This window comes from Canis lupus, chromosome 11, assembly GCF_003254725.2.
Source record: "Canis lupus dingo isolate Sandy chromosome 11, ASM325472v2, whole genome shotgun sequence".
NCBI classification, from domain to species: domain Eukaryota; kingdom Metazoa; phylum Chordata; class Mammalia; order Carnivora; family Canidae; genus Canis; species Canis lupus.
Window position 1 is genome coordinate 34,496,684 of NC_064253.1, and position 24,040 is coordinate 34,520,723.

General features: G+C 33.8%; 1 protein-coding gene across 7 annotated transcripts in view; it reads right to left on the reverse strand.

Moving 5' to 3' along the window:
* The window catches only part of ZDHHC21 (zinc finger DHHC-type palmitoyltransferase 21), a 62,492-nt gene that overhangs the window by 7,272 nt on the left and 31,180 nt on the right, over positions 1-24,040 (reverse strand). For 5 of the 7 annotated variants that reach the window (XM_025432285.3, XM_025432283.3, XM_035696855.2 and 2 more), the window contains 2 exons: positions 8,996-9,112; positions 433-5,057 (listed from right to left, as the gene is read on the reverse strand). In XM_025432285.3, coding sequence (XP_025288070.3) covers positions 4,809-5,057; positions 8,996-9,112 — 366 coding nt within the window. In that variant the 3' untranslated portion in view covers positions 433-4,808. Of the gene's footprint in view, positions 1-432; positions 5,058-8,995; positions 9,113-24,040 lie in introns of those variants that run through there. The other 2 variants (XM_049116132.1, XM_025432284.3) reach the window with 1 other exon arrangement.

Below are 24,040 nucleotides of genomic sequence, written 5' to 3' on the forward strand. Positions count from 1 at the left end.
TTACTTTATTGCACATACCTAATTCAATGATTCTGTTGATTTAATCTGGAGTTTAAAAAACTGCTCAGGAACTTTATTCATGAGAGATTATATATCTGTTTTATCTATCACTAATGTCTATTAATTCTAAGATAGACTTTTGCTTGACTTCCTAGCACCTCTTATCCATGTATGGACAGCAGCTTTATATCTTCCATGGCACCTAGCAGCAAAACTCTTCCGAGTGGATACTCAATATATGCCTGCAGCACTAAACTCACTGAACATGGACAGAAATAGCATGATTCCTTAATTTCTTTCATTGCAATCCAAAGAGAGAATATTTCCTGTTAATCATAGCTCTCTCTCCTCCTTTGAAGCCAGAACTCACTATATTCCTCATTTGAAATAATCAGTTCTTTAAGCATCTATCTCCAACAGAGGACCTATATCTTTTATTAAAGCTGTATCTTTTATTACAGATCTGAAGTTCATATAAACATTTAATCAGTCATGGAATCAAAGTGAGAAGGCAGCAGATCTTACATGTATAGTCACTGAAAATCTCTTTCCAAAATAATTCCTGTACTTCTCTTCATCAAGCCACTTTCTGGCTGTGTAACCTTAGGAAAGTTACTAAAACTCTGTATCTCAATTTTCAAATAATTCCTTACTCTTAGCTTTTGTAGGCATTAAATGAGTTAATATATATTAGAGCCCTTAATAAACCCTCAATAAATGGTAGCCCTACTTTTTACTAGATATTGCCTACTATACTTTTTATTGATATTTATTGATATACTATACTCTTTTTGAGAGGGCTGAGAGATATAATATCTCAATTATATTAGAATATAATTTTTAAAAAGTGGATTGTATAATGAAAGATAAAATAACGGGGACTATGGGAGACTACACAGATAATCCAATGTCCACAAGGGGCTTACAATCCAGTTGAAAAAATAAATACTATGTACATAAACCATGATTCATTTACTCATTTATCCATCTATCAAAAATATACTAAGACATATTATACCACAGTCCTTAGAATCAAGGAGCTTATAGTCAGTGAAAGCAGTCAAGTAGACAAGATAATTTGTAATACACAGAGAATGACAGAGAGAATGGTTACATAAAATAACATATTGTTTAAGTAAGCCTTAGGCTAAATATTTGGAACAGCTGGAAACCATGTTCACAATCAACACTCCAGGTTAACAACTCTTACATTTTTAATACAACATTATACTTTCAATAAGATTTCTGGTTACCAGTATACTGGTAAGTAAGATTGGTTAATGTGCTTCTCTGCCTGAGATTTAGGGAGTAACAAAAATATTAACAAAATATGACAGAGAGAAGCACAGGAATCATTGTGGGAAAGATCTACAAGTTAACTATAAATACAGGATTCAGTGCTTCCTCCAATCCTACAGTAATATTTTAAAGTCAGATCAAAAATTCATGTAGATTCAGAACATGAGAAAATGAATGGGTAAAAATTCAAGTAAAATGAAAACTCGTAACTGTTTAGCTTCTTTACCAAAAAGCGCATCAATTTAATCACTCAAGTAATTAATAATGCTTTGAGAAAATTAAAATGCACTATTCCTATGGAAGAACTTCTAGAAATAGTTTTAGATAGTTAATTACTTGCAATTTTATCAGAAATACAAGAAGACTGACACTGAGCCAGAGAGATGACACAACACAAATATACTTTTCACAGAGGAACGTGTTTATGCTAAAGAGCAATACAATTCCACACATAATAACTTTGATGCTAGAGGCATTTTTTAAAAGAATGCTTTTGTATTACTATTATGCAATGTAACTTAGTATGTATTTAAACCAATTCTTTGGCAAGGGAGAACCTAGGTTCTATAAAGTTCTCTATATATTCAAAGTTCAAAGAAATATTAATTAGCCAATACTTGTGTATAATATTAAAAGCATATAAGAAATGGCATTTTTAATTCTCATGATTTTTCTAGGTTTTTAAAACCCACTAAGAAGATATTTCAGTTAATATTACAACTAGAAGATTCTATTAGAAATATTTTGTTTTTATTAAACAAAAAATATAATTCAGAATAGAAAACAAAATGTTATACGGAATGCCCTTTATAAAAATGTTAAGTAAGCTGAGTTCAGCATAATTAGCCATGATTTCCATATTTGCAATGCTGATCTGTAGTTGAGTAAACCAAACATAATTTGTACAGAGACTATACTGAATGTTGCTATTCACCACACTGATTCAGTGGCATACTTGGTAAAATTTAATTATAAGGATTAATAATCTCGGGGCTACATTTCTGGGTATATATTAAAAGGCAGGTAAGTCCACTAATTGTCTGATTAATGAGAATGCCATTCAGTGGATAATCTCATTTAAACTAACTGAACATTTTGAACATAAGATACTTTTCATTGTATAAAATAATCAAGTTAAAGTTAAGTCACCCCTGCATTTGTGATTCTTTCTGCATTTGAGTAATCATGAATCAGGATGTGGGGAGGGGGGAGCATTTTCCCCCTTTTAATTTGAAAAGCTTTACTGTAAGCTATCTTTTTAGTAATTCAAGTAGAGTCCAACAACAGTACCTGGGAGACTAACTGAGCAAAAGCTCAAATTTTTTCTTTGAGAATTTAAAGCTCAAAACCACAGCTAAATACATCTTCCCCATCCTGCCCTCAACCTCACCACAACTGAGAAAAGCACTCTGCTCCAGAGGCGCCATCAAAAGCTTAAGCTATTATATAAACTCCACGGTGCCCAGGAAACAAAAATGCTGGTATACAAAATTTAGATAAACTGTCAGAGCAGTGTCATGGTACACAATAGCTCACTGTCAGAACCTCACCAGAAGGCGCTGTACCAGCTGTTAGAGCGCTTCTTGATGAACTCTCCCCAAGCCCAGTGACTGAAAACATGACTAATACAATCATCCAGCACTATGAGTACTGGTGCTCATCAGAATGGACATTATTCTTGGCTGTGTGTGAACTACTGCTCAATAAGAAATTCTGACAACATCAATTACATTAATAACAACATCACTATCCATTTCGGAAACAGAAACAAAAAGGCTAAGCAGACTAAGTAAGGAATAATTAGAATAATCTGCTCCCTAAATAAAGAATGCTTCAAAGCAGATTGCTCTGAAAACATTTTAACTTCAATATTAATTTTAGTAAATATGCACAAACATATCTTTAAACATATGTCTAAAATTAAATCTAAAAATAATCAAAGGTAAATCCTCTAAAATTGGGTTTAAGATAGTCTATTGCACAGAAACATCTGTTTGTGTTGAGATCTTTTAACCTTGGAAATGAGATTAGAAATCCACTGTTTTTAAATTTAATTTCTAGTTATTTTATCTGGGTCACAGATAATCTGCTCTTGTTAAATCTAAAATGACATCAGATAATCATTACTGTAATTATCCTGTTACCTTCTACTATAAATAAGAAGACAGGATCTTCTCTCTCACATGGACAGAAATTATTTATTTATTCCAAGTAAGAATAAGGAAAAAATTACTGAAAACGGATGTGCTGCTTCCTCAAAACCTCAATCTAAATCTAAAAAGGACAGCATTTGTTTTGCCTATTTGTTGTCTAATAAGCCTATATTCAAGTTATGTAATGATACAGTTTATATAATGAAATAATACTCCTACCAGTGTTTTCCCAAAATGCCTCCTGGTCTTTGGAATGCAGGAATAGGGGAAGGAGGAAGACGTCAGTGGAAGGATTAAATTTACTGTGATTCCTTCTCCTTTTCTTTCGTAAGCTACCTAACAAATTCATCACTTCTTTCACATTGTGAGAGATGCTTGGATTCAAATTACTACAAAAACACTCCCAGGTGTGAAATTTCCTGTGGGTAGTACTAATTTTTTCATAAAATGAAACAGCAAGCATACTGTATTTTAAAAAAGCAAAATCGGGATCCCTGGGTGGCGCAGCGGTTTAGCGCCTGTCTTTGGCCCAGGGCGCGATCCTGGAGACCCGGGATCGAATCCCACGTCGGGCTCCCGGTGCATGGAGCCTGCTTCTCCCTCTGCCTGTGTCTCTGCCTCTCTCTCTCTCTGTGACTATCATAAATAAATAAAAATTTAAAATAAATAAATAAATAAGCAAAATCTCTGTATTTTTAATTTTAATTAAAAATATTAAATTCTTTTATTTAAATACTGATAATTCATTAGATTTAAAATTAATACTGAGGTTTAACAACTTTAAATAATTAAACCTTAAAGAGCCTTAAATCAATGTGAGGAGGAGTACATTCTGGAAACCATAAAAGAAATTTTGTTTTTAATCCCAAAAGAGTGATGCTAGAAGCTCACTATGAAAGCCCAGAAAATGGAATTGAAATTTACTGTAAATGTCCAAAGTACTTAGATTCAATAGGAGGTAGAGTGGGTAAACACTGGACTAACAAATATATATCTTAACACTGCATTCTTTTTTTGAATGTTTCACAAATGTATAATTTCTACAGATATCAGAACTGTTTAGTAGAGTATTCTGAGAGGGCACTATATGTACACAGAAAGAAATGAAACTTTTGGAGAAAGCATTATATAACAAATGTGGTTTCTACTTAGTTTTAGAAATAGCACAACATCAGAACCCAAACTCCCCATCTTAAGACAATGAAGTGCTGTTCAGTATTATAGCAAAAGAAAAAATCATGCAATTTGGAAAATATTAACATGTTGGTAATACAGAAAAGAGTCAGAATAAAATCTGGTATCATATGTCCTTTAAAAACCAACAAATTCAGTAAGTAATCTGATATTCTTCATCCTTTAAAAAGCAACAAATTCAAAAAATAACTTTATGGCCAATTCAAAAGTGAACACTAAAATTTTATAGTGGAGATTCTTGAAAGATTTTTGAAGACTTTGCTGCCAAACTTCCTTCTCTGAAGCTTCTGGGGCTGCTGGGTAAGAAGGAACCTGTTGCCCCCAGCTATAAACCCAATGACCCTTATAAGTAACTTGCACTCTTAGCAGCAACATCCCAAATGTCCATTTCCAGCCATTCATCATTAGAAACTGAAAAAAAAATCTGAGAATTATCATTTCAGGGGATATAAACCTCTACCAATGATCTTGGCAACTGCAAAAGTGAAAATTCAAAGTGTGAGTATAATCTAGCAATTCTGACATAATTTAAAGATAGACTATAAAACAATTATGAATTAGTAGTATAAGAGTAGAGAAAAGAGGCAAAGACCTACTTTCATCTTCACTACTGTTATTAAAACCATGTTATTCATCATCATTCAAGAAATCATGATATTAAAAAATATTTCAAGCTGATTAACAATAAAAGTAATTTAAACAGACATTATACAATCGATGAACAGCGAATAAGCACATGAAGAAGTGTTCGGTATCACGAGTCATCAGGGAAACAGAAATTAAAACAAGATGCTAAAAAAACCGACCTCAGGAGTTGCAATTAAAGGCTGACAACAACAAATGTTGACAAGAATGTGGAGCAACTAGAATTCTCATACATCGTTGGTGAGAGTACAAATGGTACGGTCTCTTGGGAAAAAGATCTGGCAGTTGCTTATGAAACAAAAGATAAACTTTTCTTAAGTGACAAAGCAATTCTTGTCCTAGATATTGCCCCAAGAAAATGAAAGCATGTTAATACAAAAAGACCGGAACAAAAATGTTCTTAGTAGGTTTATTCACAATTGTCCAAGCTGGAATCGAGCCAGCCTTCTATCAACAAAGTAAATAATTGTGGCACAGTCATACAGTGCAATACTACTCAGCAACGATAAGTAATCATCAATACATGCAACAACACAGATCAAAAAAGATTATATTGAGTGAAAAACTTATATGAATGACACACATGAAATTCTACAACCAGTACTAATCTATGGTGGGGAAAAATCAGATCAGTAGTGCCTCTGCGGAGGAGGCAGATTTATTGCCATGAGGCATGAGGAAACTTTCTGAGGTGATGGTAATATTCTATGTTATGAAAAGTTTTGGGGTGCACTGCTCATCCAATAGGAACACCCAATAGGAACACTTAAATGTATGCTCTTCACTGTAGGAAATTTTGCCTCAAAGGAAAAAAATGTAAACAAGCATCGAGCTCTAGTTAATGATTTGCATGGTGAACAATTTGATGCAATTTATTTTGATATGTATATCAAAAGATAATATAGACTGATAGTTTGACATGAGATAATTATTCTACTATGTCCATTGTGGCTGGATATTCACCTACCCACATGCAAAATTCTTCAAAATTTCCTGTGTGTTTAGTATTTTTCCTATAAAACCTAGGGAGCAAAGGTTATGAGTACCTTATAAAGTATACAAACACAGGTTATACAGGAAATATGTTTTCCCTCCATTTCTGACTATTCTTTCTGTTCTATTCAGAGGCTGGTTATCACTACCTATATCTAATGTGCCTTTCCAGGGGTAGTCTGAAAACAGATAGAAGGACAGAGAGAGACACACAGCTATTTCCTGCATATTTCTTTTTTTCTGAAAGTTAACATTGTTATTAACATTTCTTACTGATCAATAAGAGGAAAGAACACATTAAGAAAATAGGACACTGACAAATTATATGCAAAATGAATGAAAATAAAATGAGTAAAATTAACACCTAACTTATGAGAGAAGTCATTTTGTTAAGAGCTATATTGTCATATAATTGATATACTATACAATTCACACATTTAAAGTGCACATTTTGATGTTTTTTTTAGTATGTTCACAGTCATTCAACCATTACCAAATATGTTCAGCACCTCATACAAGAAACCCAATATCCTTTAGCCATCACCTCCAGTCCCCCTAGCTCTCCACTCCTAGTTAACCATTAATCTCCTTTCTGTCTCTACAGACTTGCCTATTCTCCACATTTCATATAAATGGAATTACACAAAGGCAAGACCTCTTATGACTGGTCTCTTTCACTTAGCATAATGTTTTCAAGGTTCATCCATGTGGTAGCATGCATCAGGACTTCCACTTCTTTTTAGGGCAGAATAATGTCCATTGTATGGATAGTCCACATTTTGTATATCCACTCATCAGCTAACAGATATCTGGAGTACTCTCAGTTTGGGGCTATTATGTATGAACAACATTGCTATAAATGTTCATGTACAAATTTTTCCATGTGAACACACGTTTCATTTCTCTGGAGTAGACAACTAGGAGTGGAACTGCTGAATGAAGTGATGATTCTGTGTTTAACTTTTTAAAGAACTGCCAAACTGTTGTCTGCACTGTTTAACATGCCCCCTAACAGTGTGTGAGGATTCTGACTCCTCTACATCCTTACCAACTTTTGCTACTATCTTTTTTTCATACAGCCATCATAGCGTGTGTGAAGTGGTACCTCATCATGGTTTTGATTTTCATTTCTCTGATGACCAGTGTTATAGAGCATCTTTTCATGTATTTTTTGTCCATTGATATAACCTCTTTGAACAAATGTCCATTCAGATTCTTTGACCATGTTTTAATTAAGCTGTCCTTTTATTATTGAGTTACAGGAGTTCTCTATCCTAGATATAAAAAGCCCCTTATCACATACATGATTTACAAATATTTTCTCCCATTCCATGAGCCACCTTTTCACATTCTGGATAGTGTCCTTTGAAGCACAAAAGTCTACACTTTTATTTAACTATATTTTTTTCTTGGTTGTTTGCACTTTGGGAGTCATATCTGAAACACTATTTCCTATTCCAAAATTTACTCTTATGTTTTCTTCTAGGAGTTCTATAATCTTAGATCCTACATTTAGGTCTACAATCCATTTTGAGTTAATTTATGTATTATGGTTTGAGGTAAGGGTCAACTTTATTCTTTTGCATGTGTACATTTAGTTATCCCAGCAGCATTTATTAAAGATTTTTCTTAAAAAAAAAAAAAAAAAAAAAGATTTTTCTTTACCCCATTGAATAGTTTGGGTGCTCCTGTTGAAAATTAGTTGACCATATTTATATACAAATACCTCTAGAGTTTCAATTCTATGTCATATATATATATATATATATATATATATATATATATATATATACCCTTGTGCCAGTACCACACTTTTTTGATTACTGTTACTTTATAGAAAGTTTTGATATGTTTTTTTTCTTACTATACATTGTTTTCACTGAACATATTCTGGTAAACACTTAAGTTTACATATACATTTGCTATACATAACATAACAATGGAGATCATTTCTTACATACATATTTATTTATACATATGTCAATAGTTTCTGCAAAATAAATGTGTAGAGATTGATCAAAAGGACTGTGCATTTTAATGTTTGATACACACTGACAATTCACCTTTCCAAAAGGTTATGCTAATTTACCCTCTATCAACAATGTATAAGAAAACCTTAACCTATATCTTCTACAATGCAGTGTATTACCAAACTTTTATATCATTACTCAATATAATTTTCTCACTTTTTGAACTTCTCTGTTTGATAAATCCCATTTGACTAATAAATATATGCAAAAAATAAATAAGACCTAATTACTAATAAAATGTTTCTACCAGCAACTCCACTTTTTGGAATTTATCTTAAATAGTTTAAAGAGGAAAATGAGATGTTCAAAGTAGTGTAATTTGTAATATAGAAAAAAATATTACACATTAGATGCTGATCAACAGGAAAAGTGTTAACTAAAATATAGTCAAGTCACTAAACAGAGTATATCCAACTATTAAAAACTATAAACATGGAGTCTGTAGTCATACAAAAATATGCTAATTTTTAAAAGCAGGATACAAAATTGTATAATTGTATATATACTCTATACACCTATTGTAACTACTTTAAAATTACATAGGCATATGAAAATGAAAATATATAAATAGCTATGGGTAATTTTCTCCTTTAATTTATAAACTTTTTGTCACTTCTTAGAATTAAGTTCATAATTAGGGAATATGTTCATAAATACATTACATTGAAAAAACATACTTACTGTGATGATGCCAATAAGCTGAGTATAAAAAAGTCCAGTTATTCCAACTAACATAGTGATGCCCATAAAGGCAGCTAGTCTCATTATGGCCAATTCATGCCTAACAACAAAGAGGTCCTATAAGAAGAGAGAAAAAAGACTTAAAACAAATTGACAAGTTATGTAAAATTTCAAAACAGTCAAGAATTAACCCATTAACATTGCTCCCTTATCTTAAAAAAATACTCTCCCCCTTTTAAGTTTATTCCACTTAATCAATACATAAATATTAGAAAATTTCAAAAATAAGTGTTTTAATTCATAGTAGCAAGCCAAAAAATAGGAATTTTACTACTCTTGTATCAAAAAGCCTCAATCCTAAAGTTCCAAATTAGCCAAGCTTATTTACTGTTTCCAGAAAAAAAAAAAAATAAACAAAAAGAAAACATATAGTGCACAATTACACAGTTACACAAAAGGAAATTTTATTATTATATTTCTAGAGAGTTTGAATGTACAAGCCTGACTCATAGTATTAAAGATCAAGTGATCAAGACACCTAGAGATACGTCACTTAGTCAAAATGAGGGGGAAACAAATGATAGGATCGTGTGGACCAGCTCTCTTTAAGCCTTCTTCACCCATTCAACTATCCATCCACTCAACCATCACCACCAAACACTGTGCTATGTAACAGAAAAGTAAGAATGAGAAAGATATGATCTATGCCCTGAAAAAGCTGCAGTTTATTTCAAGAGAGAACCCAATTTTTTGAAACTCAAAACAACATGATATATGCTCTCTAACAGGGATGCATGCAGAGGACTGTAGAAACACCAAGCAAGGAGGAGAAATGTAAATGCTCTGAGGGAAAGCTGATTTCCTGGCTCAAGGCATAAAAACGAGTCTCTTGAAAGTGAACCCAAGAAAGTGGTGTAAAAATGAAAACAAGAAGCATTTCATTTCCTCTGTTACCAAGCAGAGAGACCAGAAGAGTGAGAGAGAGTTCTGGAAACCTACTGCTGCTAAGCTCTGAAATAATACTTCCACAGTGAACAGAAGCAACAAATGAATGGGAAGGATCCCCAAAATATAACCACCCATATGCTTTTTAAACACTAATTCAGGCTAAGGCTTAAAGATATCTTCCTGGCAACATCAAAAATAGGAAGGTCACTGAACATAATGAGTTTGCTTGAAACAAAAGAACTGGTGCCTTTCTGTGTATCACAGTGACCATCCACCAGACTCAAGCAGAAATCTGAGTCTACACCCAAACCACTCAATTCGTTAGTCTAGAAAAACTTAAAATTCACCAAGACACTCATGATGCTGTTTAGCAGTCAAATTCTGGCAGTCAGTTCAAAAGCTCAGTGAAAAGAGCCTAACGCAGAGTCCTTACAAAACATGCTAAAATAAAAAAATGGAGCCATGTATAAGAAATTAAGTGCAGTAAATTCTGCTATAATGCTGCTTGAAAACACGAAAGTGTTCCAACATGGTCAGTATGTGAAACAACAGCTTGAGCGTAGCAAGAATTCCATTTACTTATGTGTGATTTTTAACTGCAAGAAACCCTACATGATTTTGGAAAACCACACCCTGCTAAACGAAGGTACATGGGAATACACATAACACGTGCACACATCTGAACACCTACTGGCTACCATAATTCATTGTCTGTATTATGAGTCACACTCTGCCACAACTGCTATTACAATTTTCCCTCAGATTTCAGATGGCTCTCCTTCCATTGCTTCTGAGTAAGTCACTTACTGCAACCTGTCTGATGCCCACTTCCACAACTACATGGCAGGTCTCTTTTAAGGTAAAGTGTCAAGTCCAGTATAGTATTATGTATGCATTTCTTAACTATTTAACTGTGAAACCAAGCTGTTGATTTTATTAGGTTCTGATCCTTTTGAGAGTCTTCTGATCCTTTTGAGAGTCACTGACAAAGTTTCTGAGTGTTGTGCCTCCATCTTCCCATAAGCCCTGTGGTTTTCACTGCATAATTTTGCATAGAAGGGTGAATTTCAGAAATGCACATATGGTGTTATAGTAGAGTGGAGTGTAATAAAAATACCATATTTGACCAAATAAAATGCATCTTCTCTTCTCCCAATGAAAAGCTTTTTTAAAAATTTTGTCAACTAGGATTTATAAATCTTGGGGATGATGAGACTAAAAGATCTAATTCTAATATTATATTTATTCACTTGGTTTCATACTTATATTTAAGAGTATTTGTGTAAAACAGTAAAATACCTTGAGAAATTCCATTTTAGCACACTATCTTGGTCATTTAGCACAGTTCTTCAGAGCACAACATCCTTGCTTTATTTTAATTTTTTTTCATGAAGCAATTCTGGGATCTAAAAATTGGTCTGGGAAACTTTATCCAAATCACAAGAACCCGTTTACTATTCAAGATCTTTACTACATCATCAGTGTTGTAGCTGAATGTGTCTCCCCCAAAATCCAGATGTTAAAAACTTAATTCCTAGGACCCTAGAATGTGATCACATTTGGAGACAGAGCCTTTAAAGAGGTGAAGGGCTTAAAACAAGTCCTTTAGGGTGGGCACTAACTCAATCTGACTGGTAGCCCTATAAGAGTAAATTAAAAAACACAGACACCAGGGATGCTCAAGCACAGATGTCCTCATGTGAGGACACAGCGACAAGGTGGTCCATCTGCAAGCCAAGGACAGAGGCATCCAGAGAAACCCAACCTGCTGACTTCTTGCTCTTCGACTTCCAGCCTCCAAAACTGTTGAGAAAATGAATTTGTTGTTTAAGCCTTCCAGTCTCTAATAATTTGTTATGGAAGCCCTAGCAAACTGCTATAATAAAGATATATCTTTATCGTTTTCATTTTCCCATTTCTTTTTGTTGTTGTTGTTAAGAAATGTCTTTATATCCAGAAAACGCATAGGATGTAAGTTCATTTTAGGGAAAAATAACACCACTCGCTCAAGAATGAGAACATCTGAAACCACACAGAGCTTTCTTTTTTTTTTTTGTACATTCCTTTGCTATCATATTCTCTCCCTCACCTCTACCCTGAAGGCAAAGATTACTACTTCATTCTTCATACCATTTGGATACTACCATGTTTTACTTGTATATTGCAAATACCTTCTTCTACTCTGAATCTACCTTTTCACTTTTTTTATGGCATATTTTGATAACTCCAAGTGCTTCAATTTAATGTAAACCAATTTATCAATCTTTTCCTTTAATGCTTTTTATTTCCTGTTTAAGAAGCCTGAGGTAGGGGCAGCCTGGGTGGCTCAGAGGTTTAGCGCCACCTTCAGCCCAGGGCGTGATCCTGGAGATCCAGGATGAGTCCCATGTCAAGCTCCCTGCGTGGAGCCTGCTTCTCCCTCTGCCTGTGTCTCTGCCTTTCTCTCTCTCTCTCTCTCTCTCTCTCATGAATAAATAAATAAAATCTCTAAAAAAAAAGAAGCCTGAGGTAATAATGATTTATTCGTCTATTATCATTCAAAGCCTTTAAAAGCTTTATAGTTTTGCCTTTCATATTTAGGTCACTAATCCACCTGAAATTGATGTTTATTCTTTTTGTGCACTGAAACATAGGGGTCTGAATTGGTTTATCCCTATACCAGTGACTTACACTTTAGCTACTATGTCTTTCTACTAAATCTCCATACCTAATGGGCCATGTCACCCCTCTTGTTCTTTTTCAAGAATGCCTCAGTCATTCTAGATAATCTGTATTTCCATCAGAATTTTAAAATTAGTTTTTCAAATTATAATACATAATCAAGACTCTCTCTCTCTCTCTCTCTCTCTCCATTCAGCTTCATATCTTTCCCCCAGACATCTTGTACTTTTTTGACCATATTTAATTCAGGAACTTCCTGTTTCTTGATTCTATTTAAAAAGTTTTGCTATTAATTTAATTGTCTAAAGGGTTGTCTGAATACATATGATTTTAATTCTAATCTGTTAATGTGATAAAAATACTGATTTTCTAATATAAAAACTACCTTTCATTTCTAAGATCTGATCAAGCTGGTTATGTATATATAATATATATATTCAGTTTGCTACTATTTTGTGTAGAAGTTGTTTATGTTCATAATCAGTCTAGGCTATAATTTGCTTTCTTATCTTTGATAAGATGTATTCAACATATAGTACACATATATGTACATATATGGGGAGAGTTCCCTCTTTTTCTTTTAAAAGAGTTTTATAAGACTAGAGTTCTTGTTTCCTTTCATATTTGATTAGACTAGACCTTACTGGTAAATCTGTGAATATTCTTTGCAAAAGTTTTAACTACTCACTTAGGGTGATAGAACTCCTGTTTCCAATTTCTTCCTGAAGCAGTTTTCTTCTTGGAGCTATACTATGCTTATGATCAGGAAACTCAGTACTGTTAAAGATATCAACTATCCAAACTGATTATAAAATTAATACAATCCCAATAAAAATCCCCCACCAGGAGAGCGCATAGTGTACTGGTGGCAGAGGGTTTTTTGGTTTTCGTTTTTTTTTACTTTTACTTTGTTTCAATTTGTACAAATTACTAAGTAAGCTGTTTCTAAATTTCATTGAAACAAACAGAAAAACCACAGCGAATATCATATCACTCCTATATAAAAAGAAAAAAGTGAGAGGGTTGGTTTACTACATGCATTCTCAATACAGGTTATATGGCTCCTAAGAGGGAGAAAATTTTTTCTTCGGGCGGAGGTGGCGGGGGAAGAATCACGGGTGTTGAATCACCCGTTTCAACAGTTTTGTGCCCAAACACAAATTAATCCTACCTGACAAAATTCTATTACTTGGTATTTAATTTCATTGAAGGAAGCGGAGAAAATGTCTAAAAAGGCTCCCGAAGGAGCAAAAAATAATGAAAAAAAAAAAAAAAAGAGTCTCCACCGGATAACAAAATTTGTTATCTAACTATGGTTATGACAGCATGGTACAACCACAAGGATAGACAAACAGACCAATGGACTAGCAAAGAACCAGAAACAGATACACACATACACTACTTGTTTTATGACGAAGATGGCACTGCAGGGCAAAGTGGAAAGAATTATCTTTTTAATAAATGGTGCTAAATCAATTGGCTATCCACCTATGAAAAAAATGAAACCCTGACTCATACCTCATGAGAAACATAAAAATCAATTCCAGGTGGAAATGTAAAAAAATATAATACTTGGAAGACAATACAGGAGAATTATATTGATGATCTGGGGATAGAAAAAGACTTCTTACGTTGAACCTAAAAAGCACTAACTGAAAAAGAAAAGATTGATAAGTTGGAGTACATGAAAATCAAAAACTTCTGTTCATCAAAAAATATCATCAACACTGAAAAGGTAAGCTAGAGAAAAGATATTTACAACACATGTACTCAAAAAAGAGCTCAAATCTAAAACACTCTACAATTACAAAAAAAAAAAAAAGTCAACACCTCTCTAACCACCAAATAGGCAAAATACTTAACATAGGCACACTATATGAAATAGGCTATTCATTTGGTCAGTAAACATATGAAAAGGGGTTCAATACCATTAGTCATTGGAGAAATGCAAATGAGAACAAAAGTCAAGTACTGCTCATCTCCAGCAAAATGGCTAACTTTGTAAAGTACTCTGAACCTATATCCTCTACTAGTGGAGGATTTAAATTTGTAGGACCACTTTGGAAAACTGTGAACAGTATGTAAAGGAACATAGATATATACTTTGAACACTATAACTTCTAGCTTTAAGTCCCAGTGAAACTCATGCACGTATACAGCAAGAGATATGAACAATGATGCTTTCTGGCAACATTAACTATAACAGCCCCAAACTGGAAACAATTCAAATGTCCGTCAGTAGACTGAATAAATTGTCTTATATTAAATGAAACACAGTTGACCTCTGAATACCACCAGCTTGACCACCACCAGTCTACTTATATCCAGATTTTTTTTTACTGTATTAAACATGTACTTTCTTTTCCTAATGCTTTTATTAATAACATTTTTTTTCTCTAGCTTACTTCATTGTAAGAATACAGTATATAACAGGTATTTAAATATGTGTTAACCAACTGTTTAAGTTATTGGTAAGGCTGCCAGCCAATAGTAGACTATTAGCGAAGTTTTGGGAGAGTCAAAGTTATACATGAATTTTCAACTGCACAGGGGTGAGCTCCCCTAACCCCTGCACTATTTAAGGGTCAAACGCACCATGAATATTTATAGCAATATTCATTGCAATGAAAACAAACTCTATCAATGTAACAAAAAGAACAAATCTTAGGCTAACAAATTCTCAACAACCGTGGCACCTCCAATCTGTCGACCCAAATACCATTTCACTACCTATTACTACCTTCCCCCAATACTTTCACTTGACTCCCTGCTTGTTTACACTCCACCGTACACTACTATAACCTCTCCTGAGGACACCATCAACTTTCTTGACCCTCACTTTCACCTTCTGGTTCACTAGCTGCTCCTTCTTAGTCACCTTTCTGATTCCTCCTCCTCTTTCTGCCTTCTAAAAGTTAAGAGTGCCCTGGGCTTGGTCTTTAAACCTCTTTTCTTCTCTCGAAGACAAAAAGACTATACACTTCCTAGAAAATCTCCTATCAGATTCCCTGACTCTAAATACCATCTTTATGCTGAAAGCTCATAAATTTGTAGTACACACCACTCCACTGAAATCCACATTCCTGTATCTGTCTAGTTAACATCTCTTCTTAGATATATTCAATATCCAGGTTATCTCATAGTAAACACATCAAACCAAAGTCTTTAACTTCTTCCTAAAATCAACTCTTCCTCCAGGCTTCTCCACTTTAGTAAGTGATATATTTTTTCCTCCAGTTGTTCAGGCCATGAAATCATCTTCGACTTGTCATATTTTTTTTCGACTTGTCATATCTGATCTCATACCCCACATCGAAATCATCACCAAGTCTTTTAGCTCTTTAAACTATAATGGACCACTTCTCAACACTTCCACCACTCCCATAATCGTTTCATGTTTGGACATTTTAGTAGTCTCGCAACTAGTCTTACTGCTGCCATCCTTATCCTCCTCCAATTAATTCTTCATATCCTTCCCATCAGTTTTCTTCCTAAAATGTAAATGAGTTTGTGTAACTCTGCTCAAGACCCCTCCAATAGTTTCCAAAGTCCCGACCACCAAACATCCTAAAAAAAAACATCTCCAACCTCCAATTCCATCTACCACTACTCTCAATTCAGCTCCTCCTACTTTCTCCCCAACTTGCTCTACTCAAGGTAGGCTGGCCTTCTTACCATTCCTTGAAAATATCAAGTGTGCTCCCGCCTCAGGAGGACTGGACTTTGGTTCTTTCCTCTCCCTGGAATGCTCTTTCTCCCAATATCAGTGACTTGCTTGAGTTCCAGGTCTCTGCTCAAGTATCACTGTTGACACTTTTAGTAAGGCCTTCTCCAACTACATTATCAATCATTAACTTCTATCCCTTACCCAACTGTAATCATACTTAACAATACTCCTTTGCCTGTCATATATGTGTTTATTGCCTGTCTCCTCCAATTAGAATATAAGCTCCTTAATGCAAGAACTTGGTTTTATTCACTGCTGCACCCTCAGAGCCTAGATCAGCGACCAATGCACACAGTAGACACTCAACAAATATTTGTTAAATGACTAAATGAGTATTTTCATAAGTTTTAAAAATAAACTTGTTTTACAAATAAAATTTTATATTACTATAAAATGGTAAGTTTTTATAGCATCAGTAGAAAGCAATTTCTATTTATAAGCTATTATTTTAAGTAGTTTTCTGTGTTTCTAGGAGACTAACCCAAAAATTAACAAGGTTTTAGGTATATGTGATCTTTCTCCTTACTAAAAAGTTTCTCAACTTTAGCATGGTTGATGCTTTGGGCTGAATTACTCTCTGTTGGGGGGACTATCCTATGACTTGTAGGATATTTAGCAGCAACTCTGGCCCCTACCCACTAGATGCCTGAAGCACTCCCAAGATCTGTGACAACCAAAAATGTCTCCTGACATTACCAATGTACTCTTGGGGACAAAACCTCCCTCTTCCCCAGCCCTCTCCCCCACCACTGCACTGCTGGAAGGGATTTGGTTTTCCCTATTTTTCAAAAATGAAAATAGCTTATGTCATAACTGAGATATGTAAAGCATACAAATTTGAATTTTCAAAATGGCTTTATAACCAACTTTACATGCTGAAGTTAGATTCATGTGGCAATTAGATATAACTGCATAAGATATAATCCTGTTTTATCTCTAATGTTATCAGCACTTCTTAGAATAAGCCATAGCTTAAGTTTTAGCATAATATTCCAAAGAAGTTATAGGAGCATTCTGCACCCTCTCTGACATCCAGCCCCCAAGTAAAATGCACTCTTTCAGTTTTGTTAAATCCTAACGGAAACTCAAATCTAAATAAAATTATTCACATTTAATGGCCATCAAGTGTTCAGGATTACACATTAAATTTTGATACAGATATAATTGCAGCTTTCTTAGAGAGCAAACTATACTGGTACCTCACTGCCAGTTTCATGGCTGAGGGTAAAATATTTAGAAAACCCATTTTGTCTGCCTTCTCATATCTTAATAGTAAAAAAAATCTAGAAAAACTGGAGCAATTCAATTAAAAAAAAAACACCATGTGTTCTTGCTACATTTACAATTTAACTTATGATGTTTGGTCAAAGATGAGCAAGATGAGTGCCTGGTTGGCTCAGTTGGTTAAGTGTCCGACTCTTGATTTCAGCTCAGATCCTGATCTGGGGTTCATGGGATTGAGCCCCATGCATGAAGCCTGATTGATATTCTCTCTGTCTCTCCCCCTCTCCTTCTCCCCAACCCCACACATTCTCTCTCTCAAATACATAAATCCTCAAAAAAAAAAAAAAAAAAAGATGAGACAATGAAATTGCTGCCAGGCTATAACCATTTAAACTCAAAGCGACTGAACCATTCTCAGAGAGAAATAAAAACTGCTAAATCATTTATATTAAATGCTATAATATTCATAAATAGCTATATAAACATATTTGCCAAATATATATTCAATAGACCTGGTATGCAGGGCAAGGTCAAGATTTATTATAAGGTTTTCATGTTCTATGTATCACTAAAAGCAAAGGGATATATTGACACACACAACTGACAACTGTTAGAATAATGGTATTCTTATTGGGTTTGTTTTTTTGTTTTTTTTTTTAACTCTCAACCCTGAGATGGAGACCTGAGCTGAAATCAAGAGTCTGGACACTTAACCAATTGAGCCACTCAGGCACCCCAATAATAGGTTATTCTTAAACTGTTTTTTCCCTATTAATATAAACTAGTTATGTATCTGACACTATTACTTTCAAGCAAAAAAAAAAAAATATTTACCAAGGGATGATATTTCTACTACCACTTCAGGATGCACGCACAAAAATGCCAAATGACCATATTAGCATTAAAAAGAATTTTCATTTCATTTTTTCTTAATTCCACACTATTCTTGTCTAGTCTCAACTATTTTCCCCCAAAATCCAAAAAAGTTAAATGCATATTTCAATGATTTTATCTGTTCTAAAGTGATCAAGATAAATCAATGAATGACTTTACAGACACCAAAAAACAAAGTTATTGACTAAGTCTAAAATACTTCTTAAATAGCAACAAATAATAGAAGTACTCAGGATACATTAAAACTGATTATATAGACAGAATAAAATAAATTATAAGGAGATTTACCAACATTCAAAGCTAACTGCAATCCCATCTTCTGGTTAGCCAAAAAGCTACACATCTAATCTGTGGCACTGTTGTATCTGACATCAAATCCTTAGCAACAGTATTAAATATGGGCTCACTGGAATAATAATAATGTATCTTCCTAGCCAAGGATTGGTCAAATTGCTACACATGATTTATCTTCCTCTTCTGAATGTTGGTGGCATGTACCTTTTGTGATTCTCTCCCTGCCATCCCCCTCCTGTCACTCTTCCCATAGCCTTAAATGCAGTGAATATATTAGTTTTGGGCCTTCACAAAAAAATAGGTACAAAAGAATCAATTACAAATTATCTGAATCTACTTCATCTAAAAACAGTTTAAAAGATGATACTTTAGAACTAATGTGCTATGACACAAATGATTAGCTACAAAATCTCTATACTAACAGCTATAAATTATTTATTTCAAAAAGAAAACCACCTCAGATTTTCTCACCTAGAGAGACAGTGTTGCCTATGAGATTGACAGCAGGTACATATTTTTAAAAAATATTTAAGCCATTATAATGCCTTTACAAGGTCTATTTTGACAGTCTTTATATTAGATAAGTTACTACAAATGCATTGCCTCAGTAAAAAGTGAAAACAGCAAAGTATGAATTCACCAATCAGGATACTTGATGAGCTTTCTTTGAAGAAGAGATTTTTGTGATGCTTCAGCGTTTTTTAAATCTGTATTTTTTAAAAATTAACAATGCTATCATAATATTGTTAAAAAAAAAAAAAACCATTAGGGAAAAATACAAAAAGTGCAATAGTATCTTGGTAATATGGAAAGAACACTGATTTAGAGATGGATAGAAATGGCCCAAAATCATACCTCTGCCAAGTGATAACTCTTGGACTAGAGTATTTTTGGAACTCTCCGATTCTTAGTCACCTTCTCTGTACAATAGAACCATAATACTTATCCTCTCAGAGATACTTTAAATGACTTGACATTTTCTACTAATCAAATGCTTACAGATCCAAAATAACCAAACGTAAAATTTATGAAAAATATGACTAATGATATATTCATTATCCATGAATAATAAATTTCTAAAAGCATTCTAAGTAAAATGATACCTTCCTCCATATTTAATTATAAAGCTATAATTTTCTAATTTTGCTTTTGGTAAGCTAGCATACAACAAAATGAAATACATTATTATAATTTAATAATATACCAAATGACTAGGCACTTGCTTTTAAATATTTAAAATAACTATGTGGGAAGTAGTCAAATATGGACCTTGGTCAAAGAAAATTCAGTTTCTTTAATATTCATTTATTTTATTCATTTAAAATGCCAAATCATTGCCAATCTACATGTCTTGAAATCTTTAAAATGACTTCATCCCAATTAACTACTTAAAGTAAGACATTAGTCTCAAGAGGGGTTTTAAAAAATAAAATTTAGCATTATATTGGCATGATAAATATAAATGATGCTCAAACTAATTTAACATCTAACATTTGAAAAACTTATCCAAATATCTCAAAGCTTATGATTTTTATTGATCTTGGATTCTGTGATTCTAACAAAAAATGCTTAAGTCATCCTTATCTATTTAGAAAGATACCTATCATTTAAGTTTCTGCAGTTTTTCCATTTACGTATTTTTGTTTTAATACTGAGAATTTTGGGATCCCTGGGTGGCGCAGCGGTTTGGCGCCTGCCTTTGGCCCAGGGCGCGATCCTGGAGACCCGGGATCGAATCCCACGTCGGACTCTCGGTGCATGGAGCCTGCTTCTCCCTCTGCCTGTGTCTCCACCTCTCTCTCTCTCTCTGTGACTATCATAGATAAATAAAAATTAAAAAAAAAAATACTGAGAATTTTGAGATTATTTTAGTGACTGTCTACAAAGAAGACAGTAATACTTATTTTAGAGTTGTAGGCTTTCATTAGTATAAAACTTAGAATATATATCAATAATTACAGCGTTAAAATATATCCTTATTTGAGGCATTGATTCCTGGTGAATAAATTCCTTATCTCCTATACCTCCTTCCCTCATTAAAGGATATTTGAAATATTTCCTCAAAGCTTTACATAGTAAAAACATATAAATCCTTGAAAGTTCATGATAGGTGGACATTTTAAAAGTAAAGGAAGAGAAGAAATTTAAAAAGTATTAAGTTACTCTAAAAAAAAACACCTGGGCAACTGCAAAGCAGTTAAAACAACCCAGCACAGAAAGAATTTCCTGACAAGAGGAAGCTAAGAGAAGAGGAATGGAAGAATCAGGGTCTTAAGCCCTTCACTTCCCAGAATTTGCAAAACAGCTTGCTTTCTCTCTCAACTCTCTCTTCCTTGAGCTTAACCAAAATGTACCAGTTTTCTACTGAATACAGGTTGAGTGCCATTACAACAAAGTTTAAATGGTAATCCATTTCTTCTATTGTTTAATGAATAAACACTCTTACCTTAAAAACAAACAAATAAACAAAAGAAACAAAAACCTAGTGAAGAGCTGTTAACACTTTCTTTTCCCAACCAGAAAACTAGTACTTGGCTTTAAAACTTGGCTACAAAAAATACTATGCTGCCATCTACCAACTTGAAAGGGTATAAAAAAAGAACACAGACTAAGCTTTTACTTCCTTTGACTTACAGGAGAATACAGGGTCAAATCCATGGCATCCCATAATTGTGCTAATATCTCCACAAGAAAGATGCATAGTAATCATTAATACATTAATCTCCAAAGATAATTAGGGATATCTGGGGATCTTTATTCCATATCTCAAATATTTGAAAAGGTAACAATGTGAATTAACATGCTGACACTATCTGGCCAGCTTTCCACACAAAGTGAAGAGATGGATATAGTTTTGTTTGGTTGTTTTAGAGAAAAATAAAAAAGAAACAGGCAAAAACCTAGAAAAAAAATTGATGAGCAGAGCTGTTTGGAGAATATTCCACTACAAAATGTTACCTTTTTAAAATGTCAATGGTAATAATGGGGCCTTTTGTACTGAAATTCCTGGTTGTTTTTTTCTACCTTGTTACAAGAAAAAAAATAAAGTGTCATTAAAAGAATTATTATGGTAAAAACAAGGCTCTATTATTTCACCTTAGAAATATTTGCTATAAAAAAAAGAAATATTTGCTATACGGTATATTAGTATTTTAGAAAGTATTTGACCTTAAAATCAATTATTTCAATTATTGCCTCTAACCTTTTGTTGTTCTTTTGCCAACAATGACTTCCTTCATCTCATCTTGTTAATCTCTTACCTATATTAAAAGTCCATCCCAAGCCTCATTTCCTATAACAGTTCTTAAACCCTATAGCCAGAGCAGCACTGTTCTGCACAACTCCACAGGACACCTCTTACTTAGACTAGGACATGAGTGTTGTCTCTTGGAGATGCACAGTTAGGCAACACAGATTAGAATCACTTGGGAAGTGGGGCACCTGGGTGGCTCAGTCGGTTAGGCATCTGACTCTTGGTTTTGGCTCAGGTCCTGATTTCACAGCTCCTAAGACTTAGTGCCACATGCAGCCCTGCGTTCAGCAGGAGTCTGCTTGGACAGTCTCTCCCTCTGCTCCTTCCCAGCTTTTGTGCATGCACACACAAATGCACTCTCTCTTTCTCTAATAAATAAATAAATAAATATATATATAAATAAATAAATAAATCTTTAAAAAGGAAAACGAGTCACGTGGGAAGAAATTTTAAAATGAAATGCTACTGCCAACAACACCTGTGAGGGAAACCATTTTATGAGACTAATCTCAATAAGAACACTACTAAAAGCCACATAAAATCCAATTAATTAATAAACAGCTGACTGAAGACACTGGGAAGTAGCCAAAGTAGTCAAGGCTTAAAGGCCCAAGATCTGAGAGTCTAGAAATGCACTAAGGTGAGTCCTACTGCTTCTTACCTTAAGGTACTTGCCAATTCATAAGCAGTATGAAAGGTCAATCAGAAGCAGAGGCTCAGAGCTGTCTGTAATCTTACAGAGTTGGGGAAAGAACAAGGAAAAGGCATGATCCATAGTAAACACCAAAATTTTTCAGCTGAGAAAATGAAGGGTTACTTCATAAGAGAGAAGGAAAACTGAAAGTAGTCCTTCACAAAGACAAAACCGAGTAATCATAAATCTTTACAAAACTTCAATAAATGTAATAAATGTCATCTTCAAAAGAACTGCTATATTAAGACCAATGTTCTGTTACTCAGCCTTAGAAATATTCATCATACAAACCTTTGGTTGGATCAAGATGAGCCTTCTCTTTATTGCCAATCCAAAAAAAGGAGTAAATCATATAGAAGAAAAAAATCATATAGAAGAAAAAAAATCAACCAGCTCTTCTACAGTTTGTCAAATGCCTGGTATCCCACAAAACTTATCAGATCTGTCAGAAGAAAGGACCAAATATCTGGAAACTAAGGGAGACAGAAAAAAAATTCAACAGAAACAGACCCATAAGTAGATCTCAAAACTGAAATGTCAGACATAGACATTAAAATAACTTTAAAATGTTCAAAACTATAGATGACAAATTAGAATTTCACTAAAGAAATGATCTATGAAAAAGGTTTCAATGAAAATTTTGAAAGTGAAAAATATAACTGAATTAATAACTCAGTAGAAGGGTTTGACAGTAGATTAGACAGATCAGAAGAGCTGATCAAAATAAACCAGAATAAAGGTCAGTAGAACACGTGCTCTGAAGCAGAGAGGAAAAAAAAAAAAAAAAAAAAAAAAAACACAGAAAAGACTGTGAAAGGTGTGCAGTGCAGTGAGCTCTCATGTACATAAAATCAGAGTATCAGAAATGCAAAAGAAAAGTTGGGCAAAAGCAGTATTTGAATTAATGGTATAGTATAGGCAAAGAAATAAATGTTTGTAACTTAAGAATGTCATCAAGCCAGAGATTCAAGAAATTATATAAACTCTCTCAAACAGGAAAAATGCAAAGAAACAATGAAGCACATCACAGAACAACTGCTAAGTACAAAGACTGCCCCCTCATCACCCCATAAAGGTGTCCAGTCCAAAGTGGTGATATACAAAGCTCCTGAATTCAACTCTTTTCACAGACACACTGAATCTACTGCTACACATGGAGAGATTCTCTTTGAAAGAAATCTAGAAACTAGATGAGCAATTCCTACTCAACAATATACATCACAACTGTAGAAAATCATCAAATCACAAAGAAAGAGAGCAAGCCTATTAATAATTACCTTAAATGTAAACTGGACTAAATTCTCCAATCAAAAGACAAGAATGGCTGAATGGATTAAAGAAAAAAATCCT